A 16551-nucleotide genomic window follows, 5' to 3' on the forward strand; every position below is an offset into this window, starting at 1 on the left:
TTAACCTTTGAATTACGCTGAAATGTAATAAAATATCCAAAATATGTTGCATATATGAGGTTTCACGCTTTATTTCCTATAAACCGCAAAATTCTCCTTTTATACGTTTGCGAAACATACTGAGACGTTTGGCAACCTTGTAAATTCATAAATTGCAATTTTTCAGTCTGATGGACCGTTAAGAAATCAAGGACGTCTACTTTCGGGATTTTTGTAGTTTTTGCCAAAATGTCTTTTGTTTCTGAAAGTGTGAACACGTCGGCATTACTCTTAACTGCCCTTTGTAAATTCATCAATGGTTTTCCTACATTGCATTAGTTATAGTGCGTCAAAGTGCATACTCAGCTTGGGCTTGTACCGCGGTCATCAAGATGTGTGTCGAAAGAGCGCTTTGATTTGTGATAGGTTAATGTCATTGTCTGTCAGGTCACTAAGTCATAAACTGGGCACGGATTAATATGGATTACTGGTTTTGTAGCTGCTTCCACTTGGAACCATCTGCCCGTGGTTTTTGAATGTCAGCTGGTGGCTGGCTAATGAGCATAAAGTGTCTATAATGTATTCATTATTGCAGCACTGGTCTTCGTGTAATCGACTCCGGGGCATTAGACACCCCGCTGTCATATCAAGCTCAAAATACTTAAAATTTCACTGCATTTTGAAATGATCATTCGTGTCTATTCAAGATTCATTTATTTTTCACCCTTAATTTACCTCAGCCAAAAATTTGTTTGATAGGTATAGCTATCAAAAATGCGCTCTGAAAAATTCATTTCTTTGCAATGTACCGATATAGAGGGCTCTTGACAAGGAGAGAGCTTAAGCATAAGCACGCCCATATTGGCGATTCCAGCAAGTTGGCAATACCGCTAATCAACGGCGTGGCGTGCCTTGCGATGTATCAATTGATCTGCCATTTACACCTACGAAAAAGAATCGATAAACAGGGTGTTCGCAACGATCACCCTAATAATCGACTCTTTATTATAACTGCAAATCGAGAAATATCGATAATCGATCATTCACGCCTCACCACTGCTGTTGATAATTCAGTTGAATCCATTTAATATGTAGATTCTATGTGAGACAAGCTGCCTCACATAGAATCGATTGTTTAACATGCATTTTAATGGAGAAAAACAGTGTTGCCAACTTGTGAGAATCACCACTAAGCACTCCGTTGAATGTTTCCTCAAAATTTGAATTAGAAAATGATTCTTTCGCGGGGATGCTCTCAAATTAACTCCCCAGACAGACTCATGAGTACAATGTCGGAATAAGCAAATACTGTACTTCCCGATACTTTTCAGTTGGCTTTTGAAAACGCCTGTCAAAGTTTTTGAACTTCAAGTGAATCTCTGGGTTGCTCGGGCCAAAGTTTTCTCAGCATAATAATGCAGTATGCAGTCTTCGAAAATAGCCAAAGAACGCTGAGCAAATCCCGCTTTCTTTTCTACCCGCGCGTTAAAGTCTCTCAAGTACATTAATTTTGTAATAAACGGACTGCATCTTTCAATAAGGAGCTACAATTTCTGGCTCTGCATAAGCGCACATTTGTGCAGGGAAAGTAAAGGCACATATTGTGTTTCTAAAATGGGCCAGAAATGTAGTTTCTTATTTCAAAATGAAGTCCACATATAACGGAGTGATCAGGTGCACTTAGCAAACGTTCTGATTATGAGAGATGCGATCACGGGTCCTTAGGAACATATCTACGTTCCAGGTTCAGGAGGAGCTTCTGCTCCTATATCCGGAGCTTACGGGTTTTTAAGCCTGAAACATCGGTCATTGTGCCTGAAACATCGGCTATTTTGCCTGAAACATCGGCTATTTTGCCTGAAACCGGGTTGAACCTGGATCGATGTGATTTTCGTTCTGAGGTCTGAATTTCGGACGTTTCACAAATCCAGTGAAGTAAACATCAAGTGGTTTTGATGATCTTTTGCTTTAATAATATTCTTAACTAATTTTGATTCGACTTGGTGCAAGAGCTGACCAAGCAGAGAAAGAGCAAATCCATCCGCTCTCCACACAAACAGTATAATTCTATCGTTGCTCTCAAAGCAAACATTTTTAATCGTTATATACTTTACTTTGAAAGGCGGCCTAACGATGGAAATAAGATTCACTGGACGAGTTAATTTCATACATGACAGAATAGTGTTGAATGATTGAATCCTAGGAACCGGAAAAAAGTGAGTGATCTAATCGCCATCAAGCGCTTCTTTCAATATTAACGAAGTAAGACGGGATATTTGAGTTTTCAGCCAACGTGCGTAAAAAGTTCAGCTTAAAGCTGATATCTCATTACAAAGGGAAAAAGCTCACACACAAGCACAATTGGATGTATTTCTATCAAACGGAACTATGTGCATTAAGACATGAGCCCTGAGACCCATAAGAATACACGCATAGCAGGGCTCACGTCATGATGCACGTAGTTCCGTTTCATAGAAATACGTCCAATTTTCCCTCAAAGAGAGCAGTTTTTTACGCACGCTGGCTAAAAAACTCCAACATCCCGTCTTACGACCCGTGCGTTTACCGCAATCAGTTTGTGTCGACCAAGTAAGTATACCGGAGAGAACGTAATAGTCAGTTCTGTGATGTTTCAGCTAAGCTGTGCTTCAGCAGGCGTGAAAGAGTATGGCTGTAACACGGCACAGGCGTAAGCTTAGCATAAGCTAAGCTAACCAGGTGTAACGGTAGAAACAGTGGACAGAACCGTAGAAAAAAAATACATCGATTTATTCCAAGGCGAACCTGTCCCTGTCTTTTATGCAGCGCTGCCCTGTCAAGACATCGTGTGCCGCTAAACGCGAGGCGCACGCTTCGATGCGGAGTTGTCACCTTTCAACAGCCTCATCATGAAACGGGAGCATGTCAAGACATCATCGCGATTATGCGAGTACAAGCCCGTTCTTCCGCGATTAAAATTCGCGCTTTGTTCAGCGTGTGTAGTCGCATTTATAAATAATACCTATGTACACACGGAAATCAATAACAGGGAATTCCTGTCCGACAAAATCCGGAAAATGTCTCATTATTTTACGTTTAAAGTCAAGAGATCTGCGCAGTGAAATTGTGTTCTGCACGCCTACTTATTTCTTTAGAATGCAATAGAGATCCTTAATAAGCAAGCTTTGTGTTTGTTTGATTTCACAGATGTGTTCAAAATAAAAAAACACAAAAAAAAAAAAAAAAAAAAAAAAAAAAAAAAAAAAAAAAAAAAAAAAAAAAAAAAAACACGATGGTCCCCCTGAGATGAACTTCTACCTCCGCTCATGAAATGTTTTCAAACCTGGGACCACAATGACGGTACGATGTGAAATTGCAGTGGCGTGGCGTGCGTTGCGATATATCGATCGATCTACCATTTAAACCTTTGGAAAAGGATCGACTATATTAGAGTGCTCGCAGTGAACACCCTAATAATCGATTCTTTACCACAGCTCAAATGGGGAAATATCGATAATTGTCCATTTACGCCTCGCCACTGATTTCAGATGTTTGAGAGTAACGTACATCGATGGCCAGAATTTTACTTTTTTGAAGAAAAACCAAGTCAACTTTAGGTATACCTTGCAATTTACACAGAAAATTCTGATTTCAGAGCATGAAAACCATGAGATTTTCGGAGACATTACGTTGACTAGTTTTCCAAAGAAAAAATAAACTATAACGAAAAGTCTGCGACGTTGCAAACGAAGATACGTGATCCCACACTTTGGGCATCGATATGTTTTATTGCCTTTATTTTCCTCGCTTTTTAAGTGTTCAGATTACGAGGTGGTGTTGCTTTATAAGAAAAGTGTGTTGGACCTTAGTAACCGATCAAAATAATAGGGCTCAATACTACGGCAAGGACCTTTAGGACAAGACAGGCTACTACATATATTTGAAAATACTAACACAATAAAGGAAGGAGAAAATTAAAAACAAAAAATTTTAAGTAAAACCCAATGTTTTGTGAATGATGACATATTTCAAAATGCGCTAAGTCAATCGGTTCAGTTCGACTATCACTTTTTTAAAAGACAGCACTGCGCCTCTAGCAATTTAATATAAAATATTTTGTTTTTCTACCTCTCTTGACAACACGGCTGCTAATCGATTTAATTAATAGGGTTACTTCGCCACTTATTGAAGTTAAATGGCGGCCTCAAGATTTATTGACGCCGGAAACAGGGATCGTAAGTTAGCTTTGAGGGAAAATGCTTGTCTTTCTTTGAATAGTACATCACGAAAGACTATTAAATATTCAACAACTGTAATATACACGTTATTAGTTTTAAATTTTAGTACAAAGACTGCGTTTTTATAAAAATTAGCCCCCTCGTCGTGAACATCTTATCCACTTATCAACTGGAAGATTTTACCTCATACTTGCGGAGTAACTGAAGATATATTATAAAACCATTGAATATACAAATGGACCCAGGTAAATTAACTAAAACACACATTTTATGCACATTTTACACACATACACTGAAGAAATGTACCAATGTGACAAACTGATGTTTTTTGGTACAAAAAGACGGATCTGACGCGAAGACGATTGCAAGAGTTCATTCATAAGAATATGATGCAGGGTAACATCACCTTCTTTTGATTTTGACTTCAAATCCTGCGGCTGGCCAAATCATAAACACCAAGCGGTAGTCTAAATCTCTCATATCCTCCGGGGGTTTTTCGTCCGTTGAAAATTGGTACTTCAAAATCGTATTCGCAACGATGAACTTTATGGACTTCATCGCATAATGGTGGCCTATAAAAAAGTAATTAAAAACTCAGATATGTACCGAAAACATTAAACCGTCATATTAACGGACACTTCAACAACGAAGGGAAGTTGAACACGTTTATTACAGAAAAAAAATTAATCGTCTTTGAATTAATTTCGGATCGAGTAAAGTCCGGCTCTCGGCGACTTCATCTCAGAAATATCCGCGATGTTGCGCTTTTCAGGTTTGTAATTGACAAGTAAAGTTAACCTTCAAAACCATGTTGAAAAGTAAGATTCAGCTGGATGGATATAGAAAAATCATCGGTCAATTATCGCTTCATTCTAAGTAGCATTGAAGAAAAATGAATTTGCCATGAATGGTAATTGCATCCTCCCATACCTACAATGTTCCGGCAGCTAAAAAGTTCGATAAAAATTCGACACTTTACCAAATCAGAGAATCGTTACATATCACTTATCCCAATAACCCAAGGAGAGTAAATCATATATATCGCTCAAAATCAGCACTGATTTGAAACAAATTGCAATTATATCGATATGACTTGGAATGTAATTAATGAAGTTGTGCCAATTTTCTACTTTTAATCATATGTGTTTTCGGAAAATGATGCATGATAGAATCAGATTGATAACTTGTTAACCAGGATTTAGGTCCATGTTAAAAATTTATTTCAATTAGTCGCAAATTTATTACAATTTTTTCTTCGGCAAATGCTTCTTAAACTCTTTTTAGACGTACCTGGACATCCTCGAGGTCCGCTCAAGAACGGCACGAATGCTCCTTTAGGCCTATTTGCTTCATTTTCCGATGAAAAATGTTCTGGGTAGAACTCTCCTGGTTTTTGCCAATAGATAGTTTCGTGGTGAAGCGCGTACGTGCACAAAAAAACTTGTATTCCTGCAGGAATGATAAGTTCTTCTGCGAAAAAATAAGACACACAGTTATACACTTTACACTATTACAGTTATTTTGAGCAGTTTTGAAATCAGTGAGTCAGCAAACGCCCAAGTAGCATTTTTCAACGGAAAAATCGCGATTTTATCGCCAATAAAGTCGCGATTATCCTCGATTTTATCGGCGATAAAATCGCTAGGATCATCAACATTTGAGCGATTATCCTCGATCTTTTTGCGATTTTATTGCGATTTTATCGGCCCGAAAAAATTGCGATTTTATCGCGATAAGATCGAAGATGATCGCTCAGATGTTGATGATCCTAGCGATTGATAAAATCGCCAAAAAAAAGGGGTTAAGGTTAAAGTTGTCAGCCGATTGCCGTTAGGTTCAGCCGTCAGGTCCTTTGACGAAGACGAGCGTAAAATCCCCGGAGCCTCCGCGGGGATTCGAACCCCAATCGCTACGGTGGAAGGCCAGCACATTGTCACTATGCTATGACCGATATATGACTTGCATGTGCGAATTGAAGCCTCTTATACATGGATCGGCGCTTCGCAACCTCACAACTTATGTCTTTGCGTTGACTGACACCGATTTTTCATTGGATTTTGGCGCGTATACGTAGTATACCGCCTTTGCGATCGTTTCGAACCCTGCTCGATACAATAACCGAGTCCCTTAGTTCCTTACCGAAAAGTGACTACCGCGAACTTTTGAGATTTTCCAAAGCGTGTAAAAAGTTTATTTATCCATCAATAATTATGATTTAAAGTTGTTTCTCATTCTGGGGGTCGCTAGTTTATGTGCAGTGAATACCAAGAGTCTACGTTACTTGGTTTTTTTAAAAAAAGCCTAAGAATGCGACGCGCTGATTTAAAATATGCATATATAAGCAGAATCAAGCGAATTGATTCGAGGATGGCTGAGCAGGTCGGCACTCTCGGAATGAGAATCTAACTCCTCCGTTTTGTTCAAAACGTTGCTTTGACAGATCTGTAACCTCGGTTATACTGTTCAAAAGTTGGTACCCGTGCTCTGAAAAACCCAAATAAGCCAAGTTCGTGTAACTATGGTGTCATTGCCTCGACCGGGCTGTGCTGTGTTGCCAATTGTTGGAGGATAGGTTACTTGCCCGGTGGTGGCTACCGCCACTCATGATAGTGCAATCTGTGTAAGTGCAATCTGTGATGAGCCTCGAGACTCATTAGACCATTAGCTAAACGTGGCTCATACAGGAATCCACTTACCCCTCTCTTCCCCACGCTCCTGATCACTGCGTCGGCGTCTCGACGAACAATACGAAAAACAACAGAAAAAGTAACTAAATTTGAGCTCAACTTAAGTAAGCTAAAATTCAATGGTATCTAAATAATATGGAATAATTCTAAGATAAAATTTGTTAAACTCAATTTATGTTTTAATTTTTGCATCTATATATAATACTCACCTTATATATAAATATCAAAGATTAAAATGCAAAAATGATAATAGACAACCATTTTTTCCATTTAGTAAAATATAGTCCATGACCTCTTTTAATCGCATTAAACTTACAAAGACTTGGCTAATGACGGTCGCCAAGCGAGGCCGGGATCCTCAGCCCCTCGCCCAATTACTTACGCTTCATTAACCATTTCACCGTCACGCTAGGATTCGTCCAATTTAAAAAAAAAAAATTGTTTCGCGAGTTTTTAGCAATTTTTTCCTTACTTTCCGTTAAAACACGAATTAAAAGAGGTCTCATTCATAAAAATCGGCCAATTAGAAGAGAAGTTACAGTATTCGAAATCCGAAGAAATCAACAAAACTTCTCCAAACAAAAAATAAAATGAAGGGGGAAAAAAGAAATGTATAAATTACAATTTAATATGATTGACCTCAGAATTTGACAAGCAATTCAATTATAAAAAGGAGAAAAAATTGAGTGAAATTACAAAAAATTAGCCTCTTGCAAGGGGCTTTCTTGTATGAGTTTTGACCTGAAGACAAGTAAATCCCGTTATATTATTAAAACGAAATTGACTCCATAGTTTAATGCCTTAGTTTCTTGAATACGATTATTTTAAGCACTCGAAAATTTATACCAGCAATTTTACCCATGGAGTGATTTCCTGAGAGCTGATAATATCACGAATTTCTCATAGAGCCCTTCAAAAATGGCTTGCTTTTTGGGCAGCCGATTCGGCCATCAAACCGGGGTTTAAATGGAAGCTGATAATAACACAAAGCTCTGAGAAAAATTTTGAGATGAGTATAGGAACGGTTTGTAAATTACGAGGAGAGGCGGGCATTCTGTTCAGCATATCGATACATAAGTATTTTCACACGTAGAATTTAATTTTCACGTCAGGGAGTCGACATATTTTGATTTTTTTTATTTTATACGGAAAATTTATGGTTTTTCGGGATTGAAATTACTTACAATTGTTTCATGAAAAATGAATGCACCCAAAATGACTATAGCATTTTGACTTTCACATACGTGCACTCACTAAATTGATTGGTAAATTCAAAGAGTGGGTACATCGACCTGGTATATCAAGTTTCTGCGATTTTTTACGGCAAATCGGTAGATTTTCGGGATGTGGATTGCTTACTTTCAATTCATGAATGAATAAAGCATGGGCATGGTTGAGCTTCTTTGCATGAAAAGACGTTTAAAATAACAAAATCAAGACATATTTAAGACAATGGACCACTAGACAAGGTACGATTTTAGGCATTCTGATACATGTTTCTTGACCAGAATTTCACGTAAAACACGATTCGCGCAACGAAAATTACCGAAATCAACTCCCAAAATAAGCCCCAAAATACCTTTAAATCGACTTTATCTTCTAGGAGTTCGACAGAATTTTTCCTTTCTTCGCTTAAATTTTTCCGTAGCACTTTTCTTCAAGAATCTGAAAAGATTTTGCTTGAGGCAGATCAAAAAACTTAAATTTGTTCGAATAGCTTTCTAGATTCACAATACACGGTCTCGTGAAGGTGCGTCGTTGACCTTGCAGTGTTGGATCGTGAATTCTCTTGTTGTGCTGCTTGCCTTTTTTGAAATCTCTGTAAATGAAAACTAAAGGGGTTGATATGTGCGAGTTAATGACGCGCCTTATCAACACATTGTGTTGGAGTTCACTGCTTGTTTTTTTTTTTAATTTTCCCTCCTCTGTATTTTATTTCATACCTTGAAATACGGTTGGTAAAATAAGGTTCTATTGGTAATCTCATCATTCTGTCTCTGTAAAATTACCAATAATAGTGAGATGGCAAAGTTACCGATGGACCTTGGGAAAAACGCCAATAGTTTTCATCGACTGTGGTAGAATTACCGAGATAAAATGGTAAAGTTACCGGGGATTGATTACCAATAAAAGTGGTATTCTTACCTGAAAAAATCAGTAAAAATACCGGTTTTCAGGTAAGCTTACCAGTCTGTCTTTGTAACATTATACTAATAATTGATAAAAAAAAAATGAGATGGTTAAGTTACCAACGGATCTCGGTAAAAACGGCGGCGGCGGAATAGAAACATCTTTCATATGCGTCATTCATGCGTTGATGAAAAATTGCAATTTATTGCAATTTTATCTCTATAAAATCGCGTTCGATAATATCGCGATTTTGTTGCAATTTATCGCGATTTTTCTCCCGATAATATTGCAATAAATCGCGACGTCGATAAAATCGCGATACATTCTCCAATTAAATCGCAATTTATCGCGATCACTGCTACTTGGGACCAGGTCTCAACCATGTATGTAAGCATACGTTGAGTCTTTTAAGTCTTAAAAGAGCAAATGCTGATACTTATAAGAAACGCAACAATTCTCTAAAGCAGCATCTGACTTTAGTAACCGCCGCGTTAGTAGTGGATCGAGTCCATTGTAGAGGTCGGACAAAATGTGGAAACTTATAACTCCGTTTATACAAAACTTTGAGATTCTGAATGTGGTTCCATTGGGTTCTTCGTGAAATTTTCTTCTACCAGCACCCCTTGAACTTGAAAACGTGACGAAATAAACATCAAAATTTGCAGTTCATGTCTAAAATTTTATGTCCGACCTCTCCAATTGACACGATCTACTGTGCGCCGCGGGCAAGAGCAATGCATTTTTTTGGCCTTTTTGACTCAACACCAGGCACTGGGGTTCTCCTCGACATTTTTGGGCACATGTTAGCAAAAATATTGTACTTACCATTGACCTGAAGATCCTCCGTAATTCTCCGTCCCATCACAGGAATCGTGAAATGTCTGAGCGTTTCTTTAATGATCATTTCTAAGTAAAAGAGATTTGATAGGTTTTCAGGTGTCACCTCAGTCCCATCGCAATTTTCTATAATTTCCTGGTAAGCTTTATCTTGAATCGCAGGGAACATAGCAAGCATTTTAAATACCCATGCGTTTGTTATAGCGGTGCTGATTGAACCCTTGTGTCATCGAAAAAAAGATATGATTATAATTAATGAAGGGCCTTGTGAGCATTCAAATCTTAACATGAAATAGGTTGAATTTTTTTGGATATAGTATACGCTATCTTCAATTGGACAACGTTTTGCAATTAGGAACTATAATTTCTGGCTCAGTTTAGAAACAACGTATGTACTTTCAGTTTCTTTATGCACATACGTGTTTTTACAGATGAGCTAGAAATTATAGTTCCGAATTGCAAAATGTAGTCCAATTCTTATTGTAATGTAATGAAAGAGTGATGCTCGAAGAGTTATGACAGTAAGCGACCATTCAATATCATCGGTTTTCGATAAGATTAAATGATCCTTCAGCCTTTACAGGAATAACTTCTAGCTATCTCGCACTGCGGAAGCTAGCGTCGCGCAATAAACCACTGATAGTGAGATATTATCCAAATTTTTGTGTTATCATAAATGCCATGTTTGCTTAAAGAAGACTACCCTTCTTGTATCTTTCATGCAAGGGAATTGCAGATATACCTAACTTGAGTAATGATTCTCGGTATTATAGGCCAACATAATACGGCTTTATAAGAGCCAATTTAAAAAAAAAAATAAAAAAAAATATTATTAGTTACGATGCGGAAATCAATGCAACCATATTATTGCACGACCCTATAGGAAAGGCAAGTAGAAACATTCTCTCAGCTTTGTGTCGTAGAACATAAGCGGGCATAGATTTTTCGACGCTCAAACGCAAAAAATTAACGATTTTTTTCTATGTTCATGGATAAACAAAAAGTGCTTGTTTCTCTTTGAAACGCATGCTCTCATTACAAACAGAAAAAAATGTGAGGGACTCTGAATTATCAAGTAAACAAAATATTCACAAAGCATACTCACAGCTATGAACATCTCTGTCATTTCCGAGAGTACTCGATCCTTGGAAATGAATCCCGAGTCCAGGTTTTTTAGCATTATTTCAAGGAATGTTTGCAATTTTTCTAGAGAATGAGCAAGAACTATTAGTTGAACTCTTTGGATGGTAGTATTGTTTGGTAAATTATCAGAATTTTAATTGCTCCATCTTAGGTGTCATGTGAAGCACCAAATATAAGTGACATGAGCGAAAATAATCAGAATTTTCAGAGAGTCAAAAAGAGGACCATTAAGGTTCAGCAACATGGTATTATTTTTGTATTAGCAAGTGGGCGTGGACTTATGGACATAACTATATTTCGCTATGAACCCTGTCGTCCATAAACCTCAATGCTTTTTCGGTCTCATCTCTGATTGCACAGTTACGCCCTTTTGTCAGCCAAGCGACGAGTACTATTATGCCCCGCTAAGGGAAAACGCCGTATGAACCTTCAAGCGTTGCCGAATTTCCTTTGATAAAACACGAATTTCCCGGTAAAATTATGAATATTTTCCTTTCCATTTTTCAGATAATTTTGTACGAGATTTCACCTAAAGCTTCTAAAAATTTCGAGGGAAAATATTAATTAATCTCCTCAAAAATAAACATTTTCTAGGAGGATATTTGGCAACTCTCGAATGTTCATACGGCGTTTTTCCTTTGCACGGCAATGTTGTAGGTCAGTAACTGACCTGCAACATTGCCGGAGAACTGTTCTCCTACGAGAGTTACAATAAAACCCAGATGAAGATTTTGTAAACTTCCAACTGAAATTCGCATTTTCTAATTAAAGTTAGCTATGCTGCTGAAAATTGAAATTTTTGAAATTGGTGAAAGAACCCACCGACCGACGCCTATGCTTACACCGGCTTTTCCACCATTAAACCAATCAAATATCTTCATTTGTAATTTAATTTTAATTCAATTAGCTAGATAAGATATTAGTTTCATACTTACCGTGTGGAAAACACAATTTCTTCGCCTCTCGGGTGACTATCCGTCTTTCCAACATCTGTAACCAAATTCAATCAATTGTAATAAATTAATCTCATTTTTTTATTTAAATCTTATAAGGAACGAGAGTCTAAATTTAATAAGAACACTGAACATTTAAGAGGGTAGAATCTAAGAGACAAGTCTTCCTCAGCCAAAGCCTACTTAAATCACATCTTTTAGTTTTAATTGATGCAATCGGGTACCTATTTTTAAAATTTCAAGTCTGCAACTAAACCTAGAGAATTTTTCACATCCGTTACTCCTTAAATTTCTCCCTGAAGCCTGTCTCCGAATTTACGTTGCAGAATGCGTCAATTTTGTATGAAATTCAAAAACGGATGTTTTCTGCATGGGGTATGATTAAAGCACAGCTTTCCGCGAAATTTTTAAGAAGTCTGTAAAATCTATGATGTATGTATAAAAAACTATATCTAACATAATGAAGTTAAGTACACTGAATAATTCATTACTAGCATGAAAGATATTGATTTTCAATACTTAACTCACCTCTTGCAGAAAACTTTTCTCCTCGCCAAGCAGTTTGTCAAACAAGTTTTGCATTCCTGACAGCCTGTAGATCCAATCCGGCCACAAAAGCGGGGCAAATGCTCTCTCAAAGACCATTTCCGAGATCGTAATTAAATTTGACGATAGATATGTAAAATTATTTTTTTGAACATCCACGCGGCTCTCCATCATGTTGTCTGCATGTAATCAATCAAAATACTATAATTTATTCATCTATATAAACATTGAATCCAAGTGGAATAACTAAGAATGCATGCATAAAATTCACCGGTCAACTTTTTTACCTGAGACTCGTTTTTCCTTCCCTTTATTCCTTACTTTTTTGCCGCAATTTGTAGAGTGATTCTACACCAGCGACCAGAGGCGATTTTGCAAGTTTGCGATAGTGTTTTTCTTCCATTTAAATCCATTAAAATTATCGATTATAGGTGAGGAAAATTGCCTCAACAAGAATCGATAGTTGAACATACATTTAAATGAAGAAAAAATAGTGATGCCAACTTGCAAAAATCGCCACTGTCAACGACTCTCAAAAACACGACACGCGCTGTGCCATGAGATGAGGAAATTCAAAACGCCTTAAAATTGTTGTGTATGCAACACGGTATTCCATCGAGCACGAATAATTGCATGCGCCTAGGAGTTACTATCTTTGTCTATCAGTCAAGTAACTCGTCTAAACAACGCGACGCACAGTGGATCGAGTCAATTAGAGAGGTCGGACATGAAATTTTTGAGTAAAACTGCAAATTTTGATATTTATTTCGTCACATTTTAAATTTAAATAGGTGGCCCTGGAAGAAAATTTCACGAGAAAACCAATAGAACCACTTTTAATATCTCAAAGTTTTATTTAAACGGAGTTACACGCGTTTGAAATTTCAAAATTTCAACCGAGCTCTCATATTGACTCGATCCACTGTGCGACGGTCCGTCCGCAATAAACCAAGATCTTCCGTTAATTTTGGAATAGAGAAAAATATATGAGAGTAAGATCTGGAATGTCTTCAAAAATCAAGGAGGCTCTCGATCGGTTGCGAGAGCGATGGTGGCCGCGAAAGAAAATTGCTCTCCAGAGTATTTCGGTTGACCAATTTAAAAAACGAACACTCTAATTATCGAAGCTGGCAGTTTACTGGATCCAATTTGGTTTTACTCTAGGTTTAACGGTTTGCGAGAGCATCTATAGAAGACTTAATCTCTAGATGACCCTATTAAAGACATGAAAGGGTAGGCAGATGAAGAAACTTACCAAAGATAAGATCAATAGTACATAAATGCACAGGAAGAAATATGTCGAACGGTCCACTATTTTCGTGTCTCCTCAGTAGGTTCACAAAAATATTTGTATGGTATCGAAAATTTTCGTCAAACGACGTCAAAACGTTTGCTCGGAAACTGGGATTGATCATCTTTCTCATTGCTCGCCATTCTTGTCCTGTGTGAGTAAAATTATAATGGAGCTTGAACTCTCACTGTTTTAAACTTATCAATTTATTGGAAAGAACAATTAAAAATTTCTCTAAATATATTACCGGAGCGACGCCCTTAAGCCTGAGCTCTGAAAAATTAATCTAATCGTAATTCCTGACGACCTTTGGCTTTGAAAGAGTTATAAGAGTATGAAACGGGTTACTTTATTCGTAGAACACATTAATGTCTCCTGTAGGATTTCAAAAATCGTGCTAGGTTTGACATTTTTTGGCATACTATTTACAAGAGCATTCCAATGTCGCTAACCTTGCAAACATAAATGATCATCTAAACTAGTTTCACCTCTACTCCCAATAAACTACGAATTCAAGACGAAAATTACCTTCGCAAAGTTTACTTTTTGCAAAGAATGTACCTAAGCTGCACAATCCCAGCAACATTGAAATGCTCTTAGTTCCTTTTTGCAAAATGCGATCCAATTGGTTGTTGCTGCAAAAAAATAGTTTCCCACATCCTGCTATACAATGCTCCAGTGACTATGTAAGTTTTTTTTTTTTTTTTTTTTTCCAAACAATTATTTTATTTGTTAAATGACAGAGTAGAATGATACGTGACAGGGTATCACCTGAAGGCCTAAGTTTACATATTATTAGTTTTTAAAGATCCTATTTACAATTTTTTGATTATTCCCCCCTGTCCCATGGAAGCTTATTGTCTAGTTACTTAAGTTCTAATTGGTTTCTCGAAGATCCTCTGTCTTCTTTTCGCTTTAGTTGTTTTTGTTTGTCCCGGAATTGCCTTGGGGTGGCCTGTCTTCGGGTGACTATGTAAGTTGTCCCGAGCACTAACTTTTCGGGAAGAAAGCCTTTCCCCTACCTGGTTTCTCACTTAATATCCGCCCGAGTTTCGCATATCTTCCGTTTCTCCTCATCGCAGCTTCCATCAAACCGCAATTGCCAATTGCCCGGAAACTAGGACCGCACATCTTATCTGATAAAATCGTTCGCCCTTTAGACCGATTCTGGGGGGGGGGGGGGGGGGGTTCGGCTAGACTAGTCGATGAGTCAACTGTTGATCTAATTTCATTAAGTGAACGTAGAAGAAAAACGGGGTAAAAAGTCACTATCGTGTGATCAATTTTCAAGGACAATTCTGTAATGTCTTCTACGATTTTAAATAGATTAAAACGCGTAATATCCAAAATCTAAGCTCAGATTCGGATTCCTCGTGAAAAACTGATGCAACTTCATGCATCAAATTTTAGAATAGCGTGAAAAAAAGAGATTTAATGACGAAAAAAACACTAATGTGTGATCAATTTTCAAGGACAATTCTGTAAATTCTCTTACGATTTTAAATAAGTTAAAACAAGTAATATCCAAAATCTAAGCTCAGATTCGGATTCCTCGTGAAAAATTGATGAGGTTTCATATATCATATGTTAAAATAGCGTGAAGGAAAAAGGTTTAACGACGTGTACAGATTCTGTCGTACTATTCGTTTGAACTACGCCGCGCCGCGCCGGTCGCCCGAGATACAACCGAACGGGGAGGCGCCGGCCGGCGCTAAGCATTCGGTTTTGTCCCGAGGAATTCCTCGCCACGATAAATTCTTATTCTTCCTCCTCCGCTGACCCACTGAGCACTACCCATGTTGCCACGTTGCATTCATATGCTCGAATCAGTATGTCTACGTTACGTCTCTTTCCTTCACGCTATGCTCGGGTATGATACATGAAATTGTATCAATTTTTAACGAGGAATCCGAATCTGAACTTCGATTTTGGGTATCACGCGTTTTAAGTCAAATTTTCCAAATTCGAAAATCTGAAATGACTGACGTGGCTTAAAATGCCATCTCGACTCCTGTTCGATGGGTTTTCCTGAAATTCGGTGTCAGGGTATGATACATGAAATCGCATCGATTTTTTACGAGGAATCCGAATCTGAACTTCGATTTTGGGTATCACGCGTTTTAAGTAAAATTTTTCAACTTCAAAAATCCGAAATGACTGAAGTGGCTTAAAATGCCATCTCAGCTCCTGTTCGATCGGTTTTCCTGAAATTCGGTGTCAGGGTATGATACATGAAATCGCATCGATTTTTTACGAAGAATCCGGATCTGAGCTTCGATTTTGGGGATCATGCGTTTTAAATCAAAATCTGTCAAAATTCAAAAAATTCAAAATTCGAAAATCCGAAATGGCTTAAAATGCTATCTCGGCCCCTGTTCTATGGATTTTTCTGAAATTCGGTTTTAGGAGGCATTTTTCGACGGGAAACTCGAATTTTTAGTCCATTTTTTAAAATTCTCAAATTCAAGATGGCGGACGTGGGCTAAAATGCTATCTCGGTTTCTGTTTGTTCGAGTCTTGTGAAACGCGGTATCACACGGTATTTTTCAACGGAAAACTCGAATTTTTAGTCAATTTTTTAAAATTCTCAACTCCAAAATGTTGGATGTGGCCTAAAATGAGCCCTGGTTCTGGCCTCCGTTTCTGTTCGTTAGAGCTTTGTGAACCGCGGGATCAGGGGTACTTTTCGACGGGGAACTCGAATTTTTAGTCGATTTTTGAAAATTCTCAAATCCAAGATGGTGGACGTGGCCTAAAATGCTATGTCG

At 37.7% G+C, this 16551-nt stretch overlaps 1 protein-coding gene across 1 annotated transcript; it reads right to left on the minus strand.

Annotated features, from left to right (window-relative positions):
* Positions 1-3853: 3853 nt before the first annotated feature.
* LOC109044441 (cytochrome P450 4V2-like) lies at positions 3854-14032 on the minus strand. The gene is made up of 7 exons (XM_019062161.2): positions 13748-14032; positions 12475-12671; positions 11929-11983; positions 10956-11056; positions 9839-10070; positions 5487-5666; positions 3854-4768 (listed from the first exon to the last, which is right to left on the minus strand). Exons 1-7 carry the CDS (start codon positions 13914-13916, stop codon positions 4599-4601), a joined length of 1104 nt encoding a protein of 367 aa, XP_018917706.2. The 5' UTR covers positions 13917-14032; the 3' UTR covers positions 3854-4598.
* Between the last annotated feature and the right edge of the window lie 2519 nt (positions 14033-16551).

This window comes from Bemisia tabaci, chromosome 4 (genome assembly GCF_918797505.1).
Source record: "Bemisia tabaci chromosome 4, PGI_BMITA_v3".
Classification (NCBI taxonomy): Eukaryota; Metazoa; Arthropoda; class Insecta; order Hemiptera; family Aleyrodidae; genus Bemisia; species Bemisia tabaci.